The 18,560-nt window shown below is 52.1% G+C and overlaps 1 protein-coding gene across 1 annotated transcript in view; it reads left to right on the forward strand.

Moving 5' to 3' along the window:
* Positions 1-18,200, forward strand: part of GPR26 (G protein-coupled receptor 26) — a 29,680-nt gene extending 11,480 nt beyond the window's left edge. The window contains exons 2-3 of the mRNA XM_024985961.2: positions 319-432; positions 14,829-18,200. Coding sequence (XP_024841729.1) covers positions 319-432; positions 14,829-15,060 — 346 coding nt within the window. The 3' untranslated portion in view covers positions 15,061-18,200. The remainder of the gene's footprint in view (positions 1-318; positions 433-14,828) is intronic.
* Positions 18,201-18,560: the final 360 nt, after the last annotated feature.

An 18,560-nucleotide genomic window follows, 5' to 3' on the forward strand; every position in this document is an offset into this window, starting at 1 on the left:
TGCAGAGTCAGACATGACTGAGCCACTTCACTTTCACTTCAGTGTATATATGTCAGTCCTAATCTCCCAGTGGGTCCACCCTCCCCTTGTCGCTGTGTGCAGAGCTTTGTTGTATTACTGTCCGTATTTTACAGATGACGACCCAGTGATGTCAGACAAGTTACCCCAGGTCACGTGCTTAGAGCCTAGTTGAGCTCGTGTCTCTCTGGCTCCATGGCCAAGTTCCCACTCTCACAGCCACCACCTGCACACGTGAAAGTGAGTCCCTGTGCCTGGCCGCCCGCCCCGTGACTCACCTTCTCCCCCTCTTGTGCGCAGTGTGCGGGAACGCTGTCTGGAGGAGCAGAAGAGGCGGCGGCAGCGAGCCACCAAGAAGATCAGCACCTTCATAGGCACCTTCCTCGTGTGCTTTGCGCCCTACGTGATCACCAGGTGAGCTTGGCCGGCGGGCCCAGAGCTTGGGGCGGCTGGGGTTGGGCGCAGGGCTCCAGAGAGCCACGTGGGCCTCGCTTGGCCACGTGTTTTCCAGAGGGTGGATCGGAGGATGAGAATGAACTTGATAGATGAGGGAGAAGGAAGCCATATGCTTTTGCTTTTCAGCCTCAGATTCTTCTGGATTAAACTTAAGACCAAAAGGTAGTGAGACTCCCCACTTGATTGCAAAGCACATCATTCTAACGTTCAGTCCCCAAACCCAGGAAGCTCTAAAGGAGGAGACAAGGGAGAAGAGATAGGGGAGAGCAGCCTGCAGGGTGTGGGTTCTTACTGCCAACCAAGTGCAGGAGAGCCCCGCCTGGAATCCCCGGCCCAGACACCCTGATCAGCAGGTGCCACCTGCCCAGGGCGCAGGGAGCATGCTCTGTGCCCAGCCAGACGGGCCCTCCCATCCACAGCTCCAGGATCTGCCGCTGTGAGTCCAGGCGTCGTGGCTTGTCACGTTCTCTCCCTGTCCCCATCCCCCATGCCAGCCAAGGTTGCAGTATGATGGCCTCAGGGCTGTACATTCCAGAAGCCAACCTCCTCCAACTACAGAATTTTCCTTACATGTTGTAGCCAGAAAAAAAAAAAAAAAAAGGTATTACCCGCTCAGTTTTGCTCACTGGAGAGGAAACACCCCTGCACACACAAATTTGTATCCAAAATGGCTTAACTATTTGGGAAGATGAAAACAGAAAGGATTTTGATGTTCTGTTGGAAAGTGGATGTTGAGCCTGGCAAGTAGGAGCTGTGCAGGGTTTTGTGTGCATGTGTGTGTGTGTGTGTGTGTGTGTGAAAGAGAGAGCATCCCCCAGCATCCCTCAGCCTCCCCTCAGCATCCCCAGAATCCCTCAGTATCCACTGCTGCTGCTAAGTCGCTTCAGTCGTGTCCGACTCTGTGCGACCCCGTAGACGGCAGCCCACCAGGCTGCCCCGTCCCTGGGATTCTCCAGGCAAGAACACTGGAGTGGGTTGCCATTTCCTTCTCCAATGCATCAAAGTGAAAAGTGAAAGTGAAGTCGCTCAGTCGTGTCCGACTCTTCACGACTCCATGGACTGCAGCCTACCAGGTTCCTCCATCCATGGGATTTTCCAGGCAAGAGTACTGGAGTGGGGTGCCATCACTAGCACCCCCATTATCCCTCAGCATCCCCCAGAATCCTCCTGCATCCCCCAGCATCCGTCAGCATTCTCAGTATCCCCAGCATCCCTCAGCACCCCCAGTATCCCTCAGCAGCCCTCACCATCCCCCAGCACCCCCAAGCATCCTCCTGCATCTGCCAGCATCTCTCAGCATCCCCCAGGACCTCACATGACCTCTCAGCATCTCCAGTATCCCCCAATATCCCCCAGCATCCTTCAACATCCCCCAGCATCCCTCAGCATCCCCAGTATCCCCTAGCATCTCTCATCATTCCCTGTATCTCCCAGCATCCCTCAGCACCCTGATTATCCCCCAGCACCTTCCTGCATCCTCAGGTGGCTGGGACCTGGAAAGGATGCCCTGCTTCACCGTCCCCCAGAGAGGGATGGTGCTCCAGGGAGGAGAGGCTCACTGTGCCCAGGTCCCTCTGTCTCTCCCTGTCCTTCCTCACACTGAGCTGAAGCCTGGCTCCCCATAGTTCCACCCACGCTCCCAAACCTGCTTTCTGCAGTCCAGGAGGATGTCTGTCCCGGGGGACCTGCTGATGGGCAGTGAGCCGGGCTCCCCCTCAGCAGCACCTGTCTTCTCTTCTCCAGACAGCACAAGCCCAAAGCATCTCTCACTGTCTTTTCTGTGGTAGCCGCTCCCTCTGGGGGAAGGCTAGTGGGCTTATCTCTCACTTTAAACATAGGACATCAGGCTGTCTGCAGATCTCTGGATGAGTCTGTCCTGAGCAGAGCAGATCCATCAGTTCTACCTTCTAGAACTACCCACGAGACCTCAGCCCTCCTGACAGTCTGTGTTGTGAGTGGGGGTGTCCTGTGCATCGTGAGATGTTGGCAGCCCCTCTGTCATCTACCACTGCCCACCAGCAGCACCTCTTCCCTCCTGCTCCCCACTTTTGACAACTAGAAATGTCTCCAGACACTGACAGATCTAGGCAACCTGGGGACCAGAAACACCCCTGGGTGGGAGCTCCTGGTGTAGGTCTGCCATATCTAGCCAGGATGTCAGAACTTGCAGAGATGTGGGTTTCTGTGGGACACGAAGCCCAGGCAGAAACACAGGAGAGTGGGTTTCAGTTGCTCTCCGAGGGTGGGCTGCAGAGTTTGTCAGCTTGGGCTCTGGAGTTCAAACTCCAGCTCCTCTACTTCCTGCTTGCTGCGTGACCTTGGGCCAGTGATATTGCCTCTCTGAGCTTCCAACCTGTCATCTATAAACCAGAAGTGAGCAGTGCCTGCCCCTTAGGGTTGTTGTAAGCGTTCAAGGGCTTCAAGCCTGGGGAGCGTGTGTGTCACGGGCTTGGTCTGGATGTGTCCACCCTCCCTTCTTTACATACCACACCAGCCACAGTGCCTGGCCTGGGACTGGCTGGCGTGTGAACTAAAGGGGCCTAGATAGAGCAGGGAGAGATGAATCAGGAAGGGAGGGCATGCGGATGCCCCTTCTCTTAGCTCCCACAGTAAAGGGGACTTGTAGGCTAATGAGGTGAACTTGAACCCTCAGAGGACAATAGGTAATTCAGCTCCAAATTTAAGCTATTGGATTTTTCCCTGGCTTAATCGCATTTCCCCACAAAATTTTCCTTTTTTCTGATTATAGCTTGCTTCCCTCTAATGGTGCCCAGAAAAAAAAACCGTTTCAGTGAAATTGACAGTCGGTTCACAACTCAATATGTTCTCTCCAAATGGACATGGTGCATTTGGACTTTAAAAAAACACTCATAAAACTGTTCATCTTTTTGGGGACAGATGGCAACTTACAGGGGAGGAAAAGAGATGCTTAGGAAACCTCTGCGAAACCCTCCCCACCCCCACTGCCACCACCCCATCCGGCCACTGCCTTGACTTTCCTGTGTGCACAAAGGAACCGTCCTAAACCAAGCTCAGAAAACATGCAAGGTCAGCTCAGTTGCGTCCGACTCTGTGACCCCATGGGCTGCAGCACACCAGGCTTCCCTGTGCATCACGAATTCCCAGAGTTTACTCAAACTCATCGAGTCGGTGATGCCATCCCACCATCTCATCCTCTGTCATCCCTTTCTCCTCCTGCCTTCAATCTTTCCCAGCATAAGGGTCTTTTCAAATGAGTCAGTTCTTCACATCAGGTGGAAAGGCTGAAAGTATTGGAGTTTCAGCTTCAGCATCAGTCCTTCCAATGAATATTCAGGACTGATTTCCTTTAGGATGGACTGGTTGGATCTCCTTGCAGTTCAAGGGACTCTCAACAGTCTTCTCCAACACCACAGTTCAAAAGCATCAATTCTTTGGCTCTCAGCTTTCTTTATAGTCCAACTCTCACATCTATACATGACTACTGGAAAAGCCAAAATATGCAAACATCCCGTCATTTCATTTTGCCACGCGTTTCCCCAGCACCTTCTCTGTGCAGAGCCAGAAGGACACCTGCAGGGGAGGCATGGCCTGGTGGGGCTCTGCAGGAGACCTCCTGTGAGCAGGGCACGACCCTGTAGATACGGCGCTCCCACGTGGATGGAGCGCCCTGACGGGGCATCTGATCGGCAAGTGTCTCAGACTTCCGAGGCATGACCGAGTAAAGTGGGCGTGGCTACACAGGGGGCAATCCCAGCAGAAGGGACAGCGGGGGCCAGGTCTAGATCCCCACAGGGGAGCCACCAGCCACGGGTCCCACTGAAATACTTGAATATGACTTGTCCAAATTGAGATGTGCCGTAGGTATGACATGCATGCTGGGTTTCCAAGACTTAGCATGACTACACACACACATACATATTATATATATATATATATATGTACACACACACACACACACACACACACACACACATATATATAAGATTCCTGGTGGCTCAGCAGTCAAGAATCTGTCTGCAATGCAGGATACACAGGTTCTATCCCTGGGTCCGGAAGATCCCCTGGAGAAGGAAATGGCAGCCCACTTCAGTATTCTTGCCTGAAAAATCCCATGGACAGAAGAGCCTGGTGGGCTACAGTCCACAGGGTAGCCAGAGTCAGACACGACCAGCTACTAAACCACCAATATATGTATAGTTAAAACTTTTCATATCAATTCCATGGTGAAATGGTGCTATCTTGGATATATTGAATTACATAAGGTTTGAAGTTAACAGAACTTCACATGTTTCTTTTCACACCTGAGGCTCACCTTCTTCTTCTGTCGGACAGTGCTGGCCTCTAGCCAGAGACTCTGGGGTCCAGGCACACCCGTGTTCTTACTCCCAGCTCCCTCATCCCCTTTACCTCTAGATCGTTCTTTTCTGAGCAGGAACACCTTCGTTCCTGGGATGGTCCTTCTGGCCGAGCTGCCAGAGTGCTCAGAACGCCTCCTGCCCTGTCCAGCGCCCTGCTCAGCGCTGCTCATCTAGATGGGCAAGAATGAGCAGTGGCTGACTCAGTGGCTTCCTCTGAGGGTCAAGTGCATCGAGGCAGGGGTCCTCGAGGGTCTGAATGAGGGGACGTCAAGTCCCAGCACAGAGTAACAGTAGGGACTTTATGGCCAGCAGATCCTTGTGACTAATCCTCTTGAAATGACACCCATCTTGGAACCACCTTCCCCTGCCCACGCCCTACCCCCATGCCCCTTCCATGACTGAAGACAGAAGAGATTCCCACAAGGGGCCTAGCTTTTGTGATAGCAGGGGCCCCGGCGCACCCCAGGGAGAGGGACACGTGTGAACTTGCTCATCACGTGCAGGGGACCTTCTGGGCTCCGGCTGTGTGCTGGGTAAGTCCAGGGTCACACCTGAGCTACCCTTCCTGTGCCGGGGCAGCAGAACTGCTAAAACAGGTGAGGTGGGGTAGACCGGGGGTGGGGCAGAATTTGCTCTGACCCCCACCTCCAAGGAGCTGGACCCAAACTCTCCCATCATACACTGAGTCAGGGCTGAGAACTGCACACTCATTGTGGGGAGAAGTCAGACTCTAGGAAGGAATGCATAAAATACCCATGCACGGCCTTCCTCGTAGTGTACCTCCCACCATCCCCAGCACCGGAATCAGGGCCGCTCATATTTTTGGTGGCAGTTGATTCTTCTGCTGTTCTTCCCAAGCTGGCTTCCGAGTGTGGACATAATCTCCCTGGTCTCAGAAGCGAAGTCAGGCTCTGCTCTGAAATGCAGCTGAGAATTTAACTTCTTGCAGATGATTCCCCGTGGAGAACCTAGAGCCATGGGTTATGGAAATGGTAGTTTCTCTAGCAGCCGCTCATCCAGGGAGAGTGAGCTGGTTTCAGGCCAATTGGGATCCACTGCACATGGCAAGCCAGCACAGTTGTTGAGATGGATTCTGAGGCCAATCCTGTGAGTGACTCAGCCAGGGTTCCTGCCAGGGTCTGCCTGGAGCCAAAGCCCACCCATGGGTCCCCTTGCCCTGCGTGGAGGCTTCTCCTTCCTCCCAGAGGATATAGGAAGACACTTGGTGCCGTGACCCACTCAGAACCACATTGCAGCTTCTGCGATGATTAAGATCAAGTTGCTCGAGTGGTACTTAAACCCCTCATTGAGCCATCAATACAGACACTACTATTTCCGGTAACTCCACAGGGACAACCTCCGTCTAAGCAGCCTGCATTACTACTTCTCCCCCTCCGATCTTATTGGGGGAAGACATGTGCAAGCCTGTGGGTTGATGTTAGATCAGCCGTGGGAAGCGCTGGGAGCTAGCAGAATCAGAACATCAAGAAAGAGAAGGGGCTTGTGCTATGACATCTGCCCCCGATTTGAGCTGATCAGGAAGGTCCAGCTGGCGGGGGGCAGATCCCTTCTCCTTATCCACAGTCTGTTCACATCTGCCTGATAACTGTCTCAGATTGGGAAGCACCATTCTTGGGTTAAGAACCACTCAAGTCTTCAAATAAATTCTCAGACTTCCCTTATTGGAGGATGTGGGGGGTCTCTATAACCATGCATGTGTGCTAAGTCGCTTCAGTTGTGTCTGACTCTTTGTGACACTATAGATTGTAGCCCTCCAGGCTCCTTTGTCCATGGGACTCTCCAGGCAAGAATACTGGAGTGGGTTCCATCTCCTATTCCAGGGGATCTTCTCGATCCAGTTATCGACCCCTCGTCTATTATGTCTCCTGCATTGACAGGCAGTTTCCTTACCATTAACGTCACCTGGGAAGGCCCTTTATAACCATACCTATCACTTATTCATGAGAAATGCTGGGCTGGAAGAAGCACAAGCTGGAATCAAGATTGCCAGGAGAAATATCAATAACCTCAGAAATGCAGATGACACCACCCTTATGGCAGAAAGTGAAGAGGAACTAAAAAGCCTCTTGATGAAAGTGAAAGAGGAGAGTGAAAAAGTTGGCTTAAAGCTCAACATTCAGAAAACGAAGATCATGGCATCTGGTCCCATCACTTAATGGGAAATAGATGGGGAAACAGTGGAAACAGTGTCAAACTTTATTTTTGGGGGCTCCAAAATCACGACAGATGGTGATTGCAGCCATGAAATTAAAAGACGCTTACTCCTTGGAAGGAAAGTTATGACCAACCTAGGTAGCATATTGAAAAGCACAGACATTACGTTGCCAACAAAGGTCTATCTAGTCAAGGCTTTGAGTTTTCCAGTGGTCATATATGGATGTGAGAGTTGGACTGTGAAGAAAGCTGAGTGCCAAAGAATTGATGCTTTTGAACTGTGCTGTTGGAGAAGACTCTTGAGAGTCCCATGGGCCGCAAGGAGATCCAACCAGTCCATTCTAAAGGAGAATAGTCCTGGGTGTTCTTTGGAAGGAATGATGCTAAAGCTGAAACTCCAGTACTTTGGCCACCTCATGTGAGGAGTTGACTCATTGGAAAAGACTCTGATGCTGGGAGGGATTGGGGGCAGGAGGAGAAGGGGACGACAGAGGATGAGATGGCTGGATGGCATCACTGACTTGATGGACATGAGTCTGAGTAAACTCCGAGAGGTGGTGATGGACAGGGAAGCCTGGCATGCTGTAATTCATGGGATCGCAAAGAGTTGGACACGACTGAGTGACTGAACTGAGTTGAACTGACTGATGACTTATTCAACACCTATAATGTAGCCAGGATATACCAATACCTACCCTGTACAGCTCTCCTTCAAGGTGAGTGCTAGAATCTCCATTTACTGAGGATCAACAAGGTGAGATGAGTGGCCCATGGCCATAGCAGTAGCAACTGGCAGATCCAAGGGTTCAAGGCCAGTACCAAGCCTGTTGGCAAAAATTTAGCCCTGTGACCATGTTACATCTCCAAAGCCTGTGGACCAGGTGCTGAAAATATAGAAATGTTTGTCCACAGGCTTTTGATCCAACTTCTAGGCCCAGGCATCTTGGCATGAACCTAAACATCCAGACTCCTGTGGGTAAACGCCAGGCCGGTGAGTGAGTCCTTTCACTAGAAGTGGCAGTGTTTGCATGGAGTCACCTCTGACCTCCCACCAGACTGACAGCAGCTTGTGCGGACCTGGAGTCGGGCCCAGAGGTCATTACTACTGGCAGCTGGAGTCATCAGCAGATTTAGGTGGCCCGGCGCTGACCATGCATCCTTACCTCTCAGATTCCCACATTGCACCAACCAACCAAAAAGCCCCTTGCACCTGGATTTTGGGGCATGTCAGATGACAGAGGAACGCACTGGAAACCTCCACCCTCACTCTTTTTATTTGTTTGGCTGCGTTGGGTCCTAGTTGTGGCACACGGGATCTTCCGTTGCAGTGTATGGACTCTAGTTGCAATATGTAGGCTCAGTAGTTGGAGCACGCGGGCTTAGTTGCCCTGGCGTGGCATGGGATCTTAAGGCGTGGTGTGTGGGATCTTAGTTCCCTGGCCAGGGATCAAACCCATGTCCCCTGCATTGGAAGGCAGATTCTTAACCACTGGACCACCAGGGAGGTCCCCCCCACCCTCACTCTTAATAAGGGTCACTGCCTTCTATTCACACACTTACACCAAAAGCCCCAGTGGGCCAAGTCTGGCTTTTTGCAGAGTGTGTGAGCAGGGTGTGAGGATCTGCAACAGATTCTCATCCAGAAACTCGAATTACACTTTTCGGAATTAAAATGCACTTTTTAGAAGCATTTGTAAGGCTATTGTCTCCCCAGCGACATATGCTTACAAGTAATTATGATTATCTCAGATCATCGGAGTGGGGCCTCGAGGCCGTTGTGGATCCGACAGCAGCATTATCGTGGCTTTTCAGAGTCATGGAATTATGACAGCAGAGGGCTTTAATATGCCCAGTGTTAATATTCTATTAATCAAAGGCCTTTTCCCTGCTAGTGGCTCATGAACATTTAAAGCTCAGCTTGTTGTTTAGTTGTGTCCGGCTCTTTTGCGACCCCATAGAACATACCCCATCAGGCTGGCTCCTCTGTTCATGGGATTTCCCAGTTAAGAGTACTGGAGTGGGTTGCCATTTCCTTCTCCAGGGGATCTTCCCGACCCAGGGATTGGATCTCCTGGATTGCAGGCAGATTCGTTACCAGCTGAGCCACCAGGGAAGCCCAGCCTGTTACTTATGTATCTTCAAATACACAGACCAGATTCTCCAGAAGTCTTGAGAAGACACCAGGCTTGCTTCCCAAAGGATGTTCTGTGGCCCGTGTTGCACTTGGTGCACAGCATGTGTGTGTGTGTGTGCATGTGTGAATGTGTGTGTGAGTGCGTGTGTGAGTGTGTGCGTGTGTGAGTGTGTGTGTGAGTGGGGGAGAGATGATATCATGGAAGTGTGAAGAGGGGGCACCAATTTACCACTTTAAATTCAAGGGTTGAAAGTGAAGGCCTTTTCTAACCTAGAACTGACTCAAGGAGCTGGGAGGTGCCGCCTGGCACCCACAGTCCAGGTTCAAATCCACCCCCCACGCCCAGGCCACGTGGCCTCAGCCTGTCACTCTGCCTCAGGTCCTGCCCTGTCGTGTGAAGGGCAAGGGACGCTGCCAGGGGGACTTGAGATCCTGTTTGTGAAAGTGGCTGTCAAAGCCCCGAGCCTCTGAGGACCCAGAAGAGAAGCTGGGTCTGGGATTACTGGTGTTACCGGTCTTCTCTCCCCCAGAATTTAGTTACTTTGCAGATTCCCATCATCGAGCAGAGCTGAGACACTGGTTTCTCCAGGAGGAGGGAGGTTGGAGACTGCCCAGGAGTCCTGGCAAGGGTATCTCCATTCTCCTCCCGGGACCAGGGTGGCCAGGCTGCCAGGTGGGGTCTGAGAGCCCTGTGGGTGAAGGCCGAGGGGGCGGCTTCCCAACTGTCAGCCCTCTGCTGTGACAGCCAGCACAGAGACCTCCCTGGGACCCAGACCAGAGGGCCTTGTGCCCAGAGAGGGGAGATGCTCCCTGGAGGGGTCCCCCGGAACAAATACAGAGCAAAGAGGATCCAGAGGTGGGGACAGGCAGGTAGGTCAGGGCCACAGGTGTCTGCTCTGGGTCACCTTGAGTCAGGTAAACACCCATCTCCACACTCAGCTTCCGACTTGGCAGCAGCAACATCCTGCAGCATCTCACACCTCCCACCCCAGCCAGGCTGTGCCCCAGGACCCCCAGGGGCTCACTGCCATCTCTGAGCCACCTGAGATGCTCAGGAAAGCGGACTCCTGACCTCCCCTCCCCCTTAGTCCCCAGCCTGACCAGCCGCCCAGCTGTTGCGCTCTCGGCCCAGGGGCTCCTCGGGGGAGCTGTGTCAAGGTTGTCCAGGACAGGCTGGACATTCTAAGCACAGAAGTGTAAATGTTTCCCCGGCACACTGCCCGATGGCAGAGGTTTCTTGGGCACATGCCTCAGGCGGGACCTGGAAAGTCACCTTGGTGCTTACTGGACAGTGGGGGCAGGGGGCAGGGAGCCCTGCTTTGTAGGGAAAACACCCTTCTCCCTGGAGGGGAAGGGCCAGTGCCCTGCTCCGGGGGCTGTTGACCTCTGCTGACCCCAATGTCGACCCTCGGTGCCCACGGGCTCCAGGAGCTCCAAAGGGTTTGGTGCCATGTTGGTGTTATGACCAGGGGCCCATGAACAACCAGATCCTGCCTAACACCCTCTGCACAGCCACAGGCTCCTCAGTGACGTGGGTCTGTTTCCCAGCCCTGCCGCTGTAGCTAGCTGCCACTCACTGAGCGACTTCAACAGTAGAACTGTGCAGCTTCAGTTAGAGGCCGGAAGTTCAGGATCAAGATGTCAACCGGGTGGGTCCTTCTGAAGCTGCCAGGGTGCTCTTCCAGGCCTCCCCACTGCCCCCCTAGAGTTTCTGATGATTTACGTGCCATCTTTAGTGTCGCTTGGCTTCATAAGCATCACCCCATCTCTGCCTTCATCTTGCAGCATTCTCTCTGCGTGCATCTGTGCCCAGACTCCCCACTTTTGTAAGGACACGGTCATCACATGGGCTTAGGGGCCCACCTTCTCCAGCAACTGATTACACCTGCAACAGGCCTGGTTCCAAATAAGGTTCCACTCTGAGGTGTTGATTGGAGAAGGAAATGGCAACCCACCCCAGTATTCTTGCCTAGAGAATCCTGTGGATAGAGAAGCCTGGTGGGCTGCCCTCTATGGGATCACACAGAGTCGGATGCAACTGAAGTGACTTAGCATGCATTGGAGAAGGAAATGGGAACCCACTCCAGTGTTCTTGCCTGGAGAATCCCAGGGACGGAGGAGCCTGGTGGGCTGCCGTCTATGGGGTCGCACAGAATCGGACATGACTGAAGCAACTTAGCAGCAGCAGCAGCAGCTGAGGTGTTGAGAGTTAGGACTTCAGCCTATGAATTTGGGGAGACATAGTTCAACCTACAACAGGGGGCTAGGGCGAAAGGAAACCAAGTCCCCCTTAATTAACTAACACCTGAGCCAATAACCCCTAAACTCAGGGCTCTTGGGCCAGACCTGCGGGCAGGGGCAGGAGAGCGGAGCTCAGTAATCCATCATGTGCAGTAGCAGAGAGGAGAGGCAGAGCGTAGCAGGCCACATTGAGCACACGGTGACCCTGCTCACGAGGAAACTGTGACTGATCAGAATAATAATGTCCCTTTCCTGGAGGGGAGGGTGTTCGGAGGAGGTGGCTGGACCTGGCATGAGAAGATGGGCTGGAGCGTTCCCTTGCCCAAAGGTCATCTGGGGACCACGTGGCCATCCCCTGCCCAGATGTGAAATTAGAAAGAAGCAATTGTAGCAACACAGAAACCCCTGCCCATTCCCCTAAAGCAGTGGGGACTTGGAACTGTCAGAGCTGGAACAGAACAAAGCCAGCCACGGTGGGCACATGGCAGGGGGGGTCCCCATGCACAGGAAAACCAGAAAGCAGGTCAGCCAGCACATCTGGTCACGGAAGGTCCTAGGTTCACCTTGCCCGGGGGCCCTGTGGGAGCAGTGCCCAGGCCCAGGCTGATCTGAAGCATCTCTTTGCCTGGAGGCCTTGGGAAGGCCAGATGCTGGCTTTTCGGAATAGAAGTCCTGTGCACTGTGGACCGGGGGTGACCGAAGTGCTGGGTGGCACATAGCAACTTCACAGAAAGGGAGTTCTCAGGGCCGGGAGGGACCCCAGGATTCACCCTGTCCAATCGGCGATGTGGAGATTTGAATCCCAGCGTGGCACCCAAGCAAGACGTGGGTCGCAGTTAGATGCAACTGGGCTTCCCATTGAGGAGATGCTGGCTTGCTGCACAGTCCCTCTGAGCCTTGATTTCCTCATCTGTAAAGTGGGATGAATGACACCCATTCTGCAGAGGGTAACCGTAAGGTTAGAGAGTGTGCACATCTCATATTTGGCCCAAAGGAGATACGCAACTGGGAGTTGTTATTACTGAGCCAGGCATGTTCAGACTGGACATAAAATCTCTGAGAAGCAAATGCAATAGATTTTACCTCTTAATTATCTAAATGGTGAAATTTTAAATTGTCCTCAATAACTTTATTCTGTGAAATCTACAGAACCTGCAAATAATGATTTTGATCTTGCTGGATGGTTTGATGCTATTTGGCTCTTAATAAGTTCTCCTACTGCTGCTACTGCTAAGTCGCTTCAGTCATGTCCGACTCTGTGCGAACCCATAGACATCAGCTCACCAGGCTGCCCTGTCCCTGGGATTCTCCAGGCAAGAACACTGGAGTGGGTTGCCATTTCCTTCTCCAATGCATGAAGGTGAAAAGTGAAAGTGAAGTCGCTCAGTCCTGTCTGACTCTGAGCAACCCCATGGACTTCAGCCTACCGGGCTCCTCCATCCATAGGATTTTCCAGGCAAGAGTACTGGAGTGGGGTGCCATCGCCTTCTCCGAATAAGTTCTCCTAGGAGAGCTCAAATGCTCAGACTGAATTTATCTATATGGAGAAAACTAGACATTTTGGAAAAGCAACCGGGCATTGCATAGCAACAATACGTTGGCATTCAGCTATTTCATTGTTATTATTAGGTGTGAATTCTAGACTCAGGGGTTTTGGTTCCCTTATGCTCATCACTTCCCAACATAGATTTCTTAAAAGTACAGATTTCCCAAATGCCAACAGCTCCATTTTTCCCCATTCAGGCTTCCAAGGAGAAGAGCAGATCATTGGCCACATTTCCCCTCAGGATGGGAGGGCAAGGGCAGAAACAGGATGCCAGATAGAAGGGCCTTAGAATGGAGACATCAAGGATCTGTTCAAAAAGGGAATCATTGCAACAGGGAATCTCACCCCATCAGCATCCTTCCTCCTCCTTCCCTTCTTGAGCTTGTCCTCATGACCTAAACCCAAAGAAGCCTTCAGGAAAATCACTCAAGTTGGCAACACAGGGTCAGCCCAAGCTCGGTGATTTCGGTACCTGGGTTCTCACCTGGGCAGCCCTCCATGCTGAAAGCCACCCTGCCTTCCATCCTGCCGACCCCTCCCTCACCCCACCTCCCAGGAAGGATACAGATGCCAGATTCCAGTCTGAGCACAGTTAGTGGATCCTCCTCCATCACGGACTTGCTGTGTGATGCTGGGCAAACTCTTTCCCTCTCTGGGCCTTGATTTCTCATTTGACAGTGGGTGGGGAGAGGGTAATTATTTCCAAGCTCCCTCCCAGTTCTGTGGCCTTTCGTACCTTCTATTAATGCTGGTTAATGTCCAAATATGGCCAAAGGTTCTGGACACATTTGAAAGAGAAGAATTAATGTCCTGATTCGGAGGGAATTCCCTGGTGGCTCAGACAGTAAAGAACCTGCCTGAAATGTAGGAGACTTGAGTTTGACCCCTGGGTCTGGAAGACCCCCTGGAGAAGGGAATGGTTACCCCACTCCAGTATTCTTGCTTGGAGAATCCCATGAACAGACTCTGCAGGGCAGGCTACAGTCCATAAGGTCGAAAAGAGTCGGACACGACTGAGCAACTGACAATTTTACTTTCTTTCCATTTGCATAGAGGAAGGCTGTCACTCCCTCACAGCATGACCTTAGCACTGTTGAATGGAGTTGTCGGATGGGTTTCAGAACCGAGCCCCTTTGACACAGAAGCCGCCTCTTCCCTCACCTCCTCCTAAAGAATGAGGTCACGTTAGGGCATCCCCTACTGCTGCTATTGCCAGGGGCCCCCAGATCCCAGCCCTGGGAAGAAGCCTTTCTCACCAGCAGATTCTTCCCTGCTGTGAGACATACTTTGAGCTTTGCCGAATATTTGGGAAATTGTTCTCAGCCCTTCCTCCCAGGCAACCTCCCTTGGAAGGCAGAGCTAGGATTTGGAGCAAAGAATCCCATCTCTTCTGGCTGCAGTGATCATAGAGATGATCTTATCCGACTTCTCACTTTTCATGTAAAACATCCAGGCCCCAGGAAGGGAAATGACTTGCCCAGGGTCACAGAGCAAGTCAGCAGCAGAGTCAGCGCCAGTGGCCAGGATGCAATGAAACCGAGTGCGTTTCTCAGATCACCTTGGGTTCCCGAATCAGACACACCTGAGTTCAAATCCTGCCTTTGCAGTTTACTGGCAAAGTCCCTAACGTCCTTGGATGTCGATTTCCTCACCTGTAAAATGGAGCTGTCTAAACTTCCAGGGTTCCATGACTCACGTGTAATATGTGTCACTAGCACAGTACCTGGCCTAAAGGAAGTGCCTGGTGGGCGGCCACCGCGTTAATGGTTGTTACTGCTGTTGTCATTGTCACTGGAGGAGGCAGCCTCAGAGACTCTGAAGCTCCGACAGGAAGCCGGGGTCAGGGGCTCAGACGGGAGCGCAGGCATCGCCCCGCTGTGCTCTCATAACCCGACATCCTCCCGGTCTCTGTCCACAGGCTGGTGGAGCTGTCCTCTGCAGTACCCATCAGCTCCCACTGGGGGGTGCTGTCCAAGTGCTTGGCCTACAGCAAGGCCGCGTCCGACCCCTTCGTGTACTCCTTACTGCGACACCAGTACCGCAAGAGCTGCAAAGAGATCCTGAACCGGGTCCTCCACCGGCGATCGCTCCGCTCCTCCGGCCTCACCGGGGACTCCCACAGCCAGAACATTCTGCCGGTCTCCGAGTGAAGGACGTTGCTCCGCTGGAGAGCTTGGAAGGAGGCGGCTGGTGAGAAGAAGGGGAGGGCGGGATCGGGGCGCCTGGGTGGACACCGCCAGCCACCACCACCTCCAAGCCTAGGGATGCTGGACCCCCGGCTCGGGGCGGCGTTGAAGCCTGGTTCCTGGTGCCTGCAGGGCAGACATTGAACTGCCCCTGTTTATCACCAAAGGATGACCAAGGCACGTGCTGTGTGCTCTGGCTTTTCTTTCTGAGAAGCTCCTTTGAGCTCTGAGACTCAGCAGAGACTCCCCAGGAGTCACTCCCAGTGCGGTCATGATCAAGGACTCATAATGCTGGTGGCAGGTGGGGAAGCATGGTGTCCACCGGCTTATGCACCCCAGGACCATTGGGCTCCATGCTGAAAAGAAGCGGCGACCTCTGTGGGCCATCGGTCACCCCGGGAGCGAGGTTGGCAGTGGCCATTTGGGCCCAGGTCTGACATGGCCACATGCTGTGGTGGCTGCTGTAATCCAAATATCCTTCCGCTGGTACTAACTCGGTTGTGCTCAGCTGGGACCTCGGGCCCCCAAGCCCAAGGGGAAAATGTCTAACAGCTAGTGTTACCCAGCTGTGGCTGACAAGTTACATTAGACATAGTTCTACTGGATTCACCTTTTCTCTCTCTCTCCCCTCCCCCTTCCCCAAAGCTAACATGTGTGTGCGTGTGTAGACAACATTAGCATGAAAATGGTTTTCAATAGGCAGGTACTACATGCAATGATGTTCTTTGAAGTCTGACCCAAAGTCACCTTCTTCTGATTCACATGTCATAACTATTGGAGCCAAGGAGAGGGCAGAGGAACGTGCCTGGCAGGTCCCCAAACCTCAGTCTGTGACTTGAACTCGCAGGAAGCGTTTCACCTTGTCTCACGTGTCTTGTCGGGCATGTTCTTTGAGGTGATTGGAGAAAAACAGACCTGAGCAGGTTTTTAGCCTGATTTTAAAGCACCTGGTTCCATCATCCCTAGGGTTCAATATCTTAGTTTCTGTAAGTCATGAACAGACAGTAGAGGCTTCCCAAGGTGATCCAGAAAGTGCTCTGGGCCCATGATGGGACAGTGAATTTTTACCGAAAACCATAACTCAGAAAACTATGCCAATCCACTAGCAGCCGCCATCTTGTTCTCATCAAAACAAGGCGAGTGGGCCAGGCTCTGCCTGTTTGCCTTTTTACCATTTCGAGTGACGTGTGCATGCTGAGAGCAGTTATTTTTCCATCCTTCACTCTAACAAGTGACTCCTCCAGGGTGGAAAGATGGGAGCAAAAGGCTCAGAGGGCTCATTCTCCCCTTCCTTTTCTGGGCACAGCCTGACTTTGGAGATGTAGAAGGGAGGACCCTGTTCCACAGGGACCAGCCAGGAGGAACCTGATGCTTTTCACTGCTGAGTGGCCCCAGTATCAAAAAATAGCCAAGTGTGTGCATGTTTGAAAAGATGGTGTCTTACTAACCGTAGCTCCTCATTTAGAAAACAAGTCACTGAGCCTGGCCTACTCTTGTCTCGATTCTAAGTTTCCATGGAGACCGATGTAGCCTTGGAAGCCTTGACGCCTCCCCGTCGCAGCTGGAGGTATGCTCACACCTGCTTAGAGGAGCCAGTGGCACACAGTCCTTCCCAATTCCGTGTTCTGGGACATCACCTTGGTAGCTTGAAATCAGCCACAATGGGCATATTTATACCGTGAAAGTCAGCAAAGGCTACAAACCAGGCCCTTTTCTCCACTGAAAACTCATTGCTAAGCATCTCCCAGCACATCACTGCCCATACGGGACTTTGTGTGCTCCCGAAACAAAATTGCTCTGGTTCAGAGCACTTTTGGCCCCTCAGGTTTCAATCACAACAGGTATTCACTTTTGTTGCGCTTTCCTAGCATCAAGCAGCTGTTCCCCCTTCGCTGTCCCAACCCCCAAAGCACCAGTGAGGTTGAAGACAGGCAAAGAGCCAGGAAAATGTGCATCATTGAATCCGACCGTCTCTCTTTCACACAAATGCTCTTTGGGCAGCGAAGGAGTGGTGACCCGGTGGCTGAGGTCAATAGTCAGATTCAAACAGTCAAATAAGTTTTCATCAACATCAGGTTGGAGGAATAACTGTCAACTCCTCTTCCTGCTTGCTCTGTGCAGGCAACAAATTATACTCCCAGAAGCAACTTGATCCCTTCCACCTCTTCTTTAGCTAAAAAACAAGATCTGTCACCTATAATGCCACACATGTTGAGAAGAGGCATTTCGTAATTTATACTAAACCGTAGGACTGCCAACAAACCAACAGAACCAGTTGTATTAGCATCATGGTGACAGTCCCCCAAAGATGCCAGCTGATTGGGTACTTCCATTATTATTAGGACACAGGTATCAAAACCCAAGGAGAAGTGAGAAGAAGATCACTTCATTAGTGATCAATATCCACCAACTCTGCTAGGATTACCTTGAGATAAATGTTTATATTCATCTGTATACAGTCTATAAAATTTCCCCAGCTTCATTATTCCCAAGAGAATTATCTACCTCGTTTGGTAATTTATCAAGTGTCACATGGATTTCTCAGGTAAAACTTAGGAAGGTCCAGATCAGCATCTCTGTGAAGGGCCTGGGATGACTTCCTTGACAGCAGCCCAGCGGAAGGCTTGATGTTGAAGGCCTGAGCTCTGGTGGACAGCTGGGCTGAGTGTGAAAGCGTTTCAAGAAGCTGGAGAACAGAGCCTAGAATGGAGAGGATCTCAAATCCTAAACCCACATACAGGGCTCAGTTCCTAGCCCAGCGTGCTCTGAACTTATAGGTTTAAACTCCGCCACAATGTCTTTCTCAGTCACTCTGCAACTCCAACTTTTCTTTGTGCTGCTTCTTGAAGGAGGGGATTTCCAAGCCCTGGGACCCACGGTGGGTGAGGGTCATGGCTTTTGGGGTTTGTGTGTCTCATGGTCAGCTGACCTCCCAAAGATGTTTCCCTGACAGCCTGCCTGTTTTTCCAGAGAAGTCACGGCAGCAGGGGAGGAGGGGAAGTTGCCTTGACTCTTCTCACACCGACTGTACCTTCCTTCTAGGACTCAGCTCAGCCTTCTGTCACCGTGAGCAATAAACCTCTGTCCTCATGTTTGTGAAATTAGTTTCCTTTCTCATGATGCCTTTCTTTCTGAGAGAGGATGGAAAGATCAGGCCACGTCCAGGTCCTGGTTGCGCTCCTTTTACATACTTCTGTGCCCATGGATGATGTCTTTGCAGGACTGTACTGTGACCCTGTGGGGGTGGAGTGGACCATGGGCTGTGCATATTTAGAATTTACTCCAATTCAGCATCCACTCATTTACCTATGATTTTAATGAAGATATTTTTTCAGGTGCCAAAAATTCTTGCATGCGCTCGTGTCCTTTGGACCACAGGCACCAGGGGGAGGAGAGAGGTCCTGGATGTATTGGGGGCTCCTGCTACTTTCCTAAAAGATCCACAGCATCTGTAATGAAGTCCT

The sequence above is a fragment of the Bos taurus genome, chromosome 26 (genome assembly GCF_002263795.3).
Source record: "Bos taurus isolate L1 Dominette 01449 registration number 42190680 breed Hereford chromosome 26, ARS-UCD2.0, whole genome shotgun sequence".
NCBI classification, from domain to species: domain Eukaryota; kingdom Metazoa; phylum Chordata; class Mammalia; order Artiodactyla; family Bovidae; genus Bos; species Bos taurus.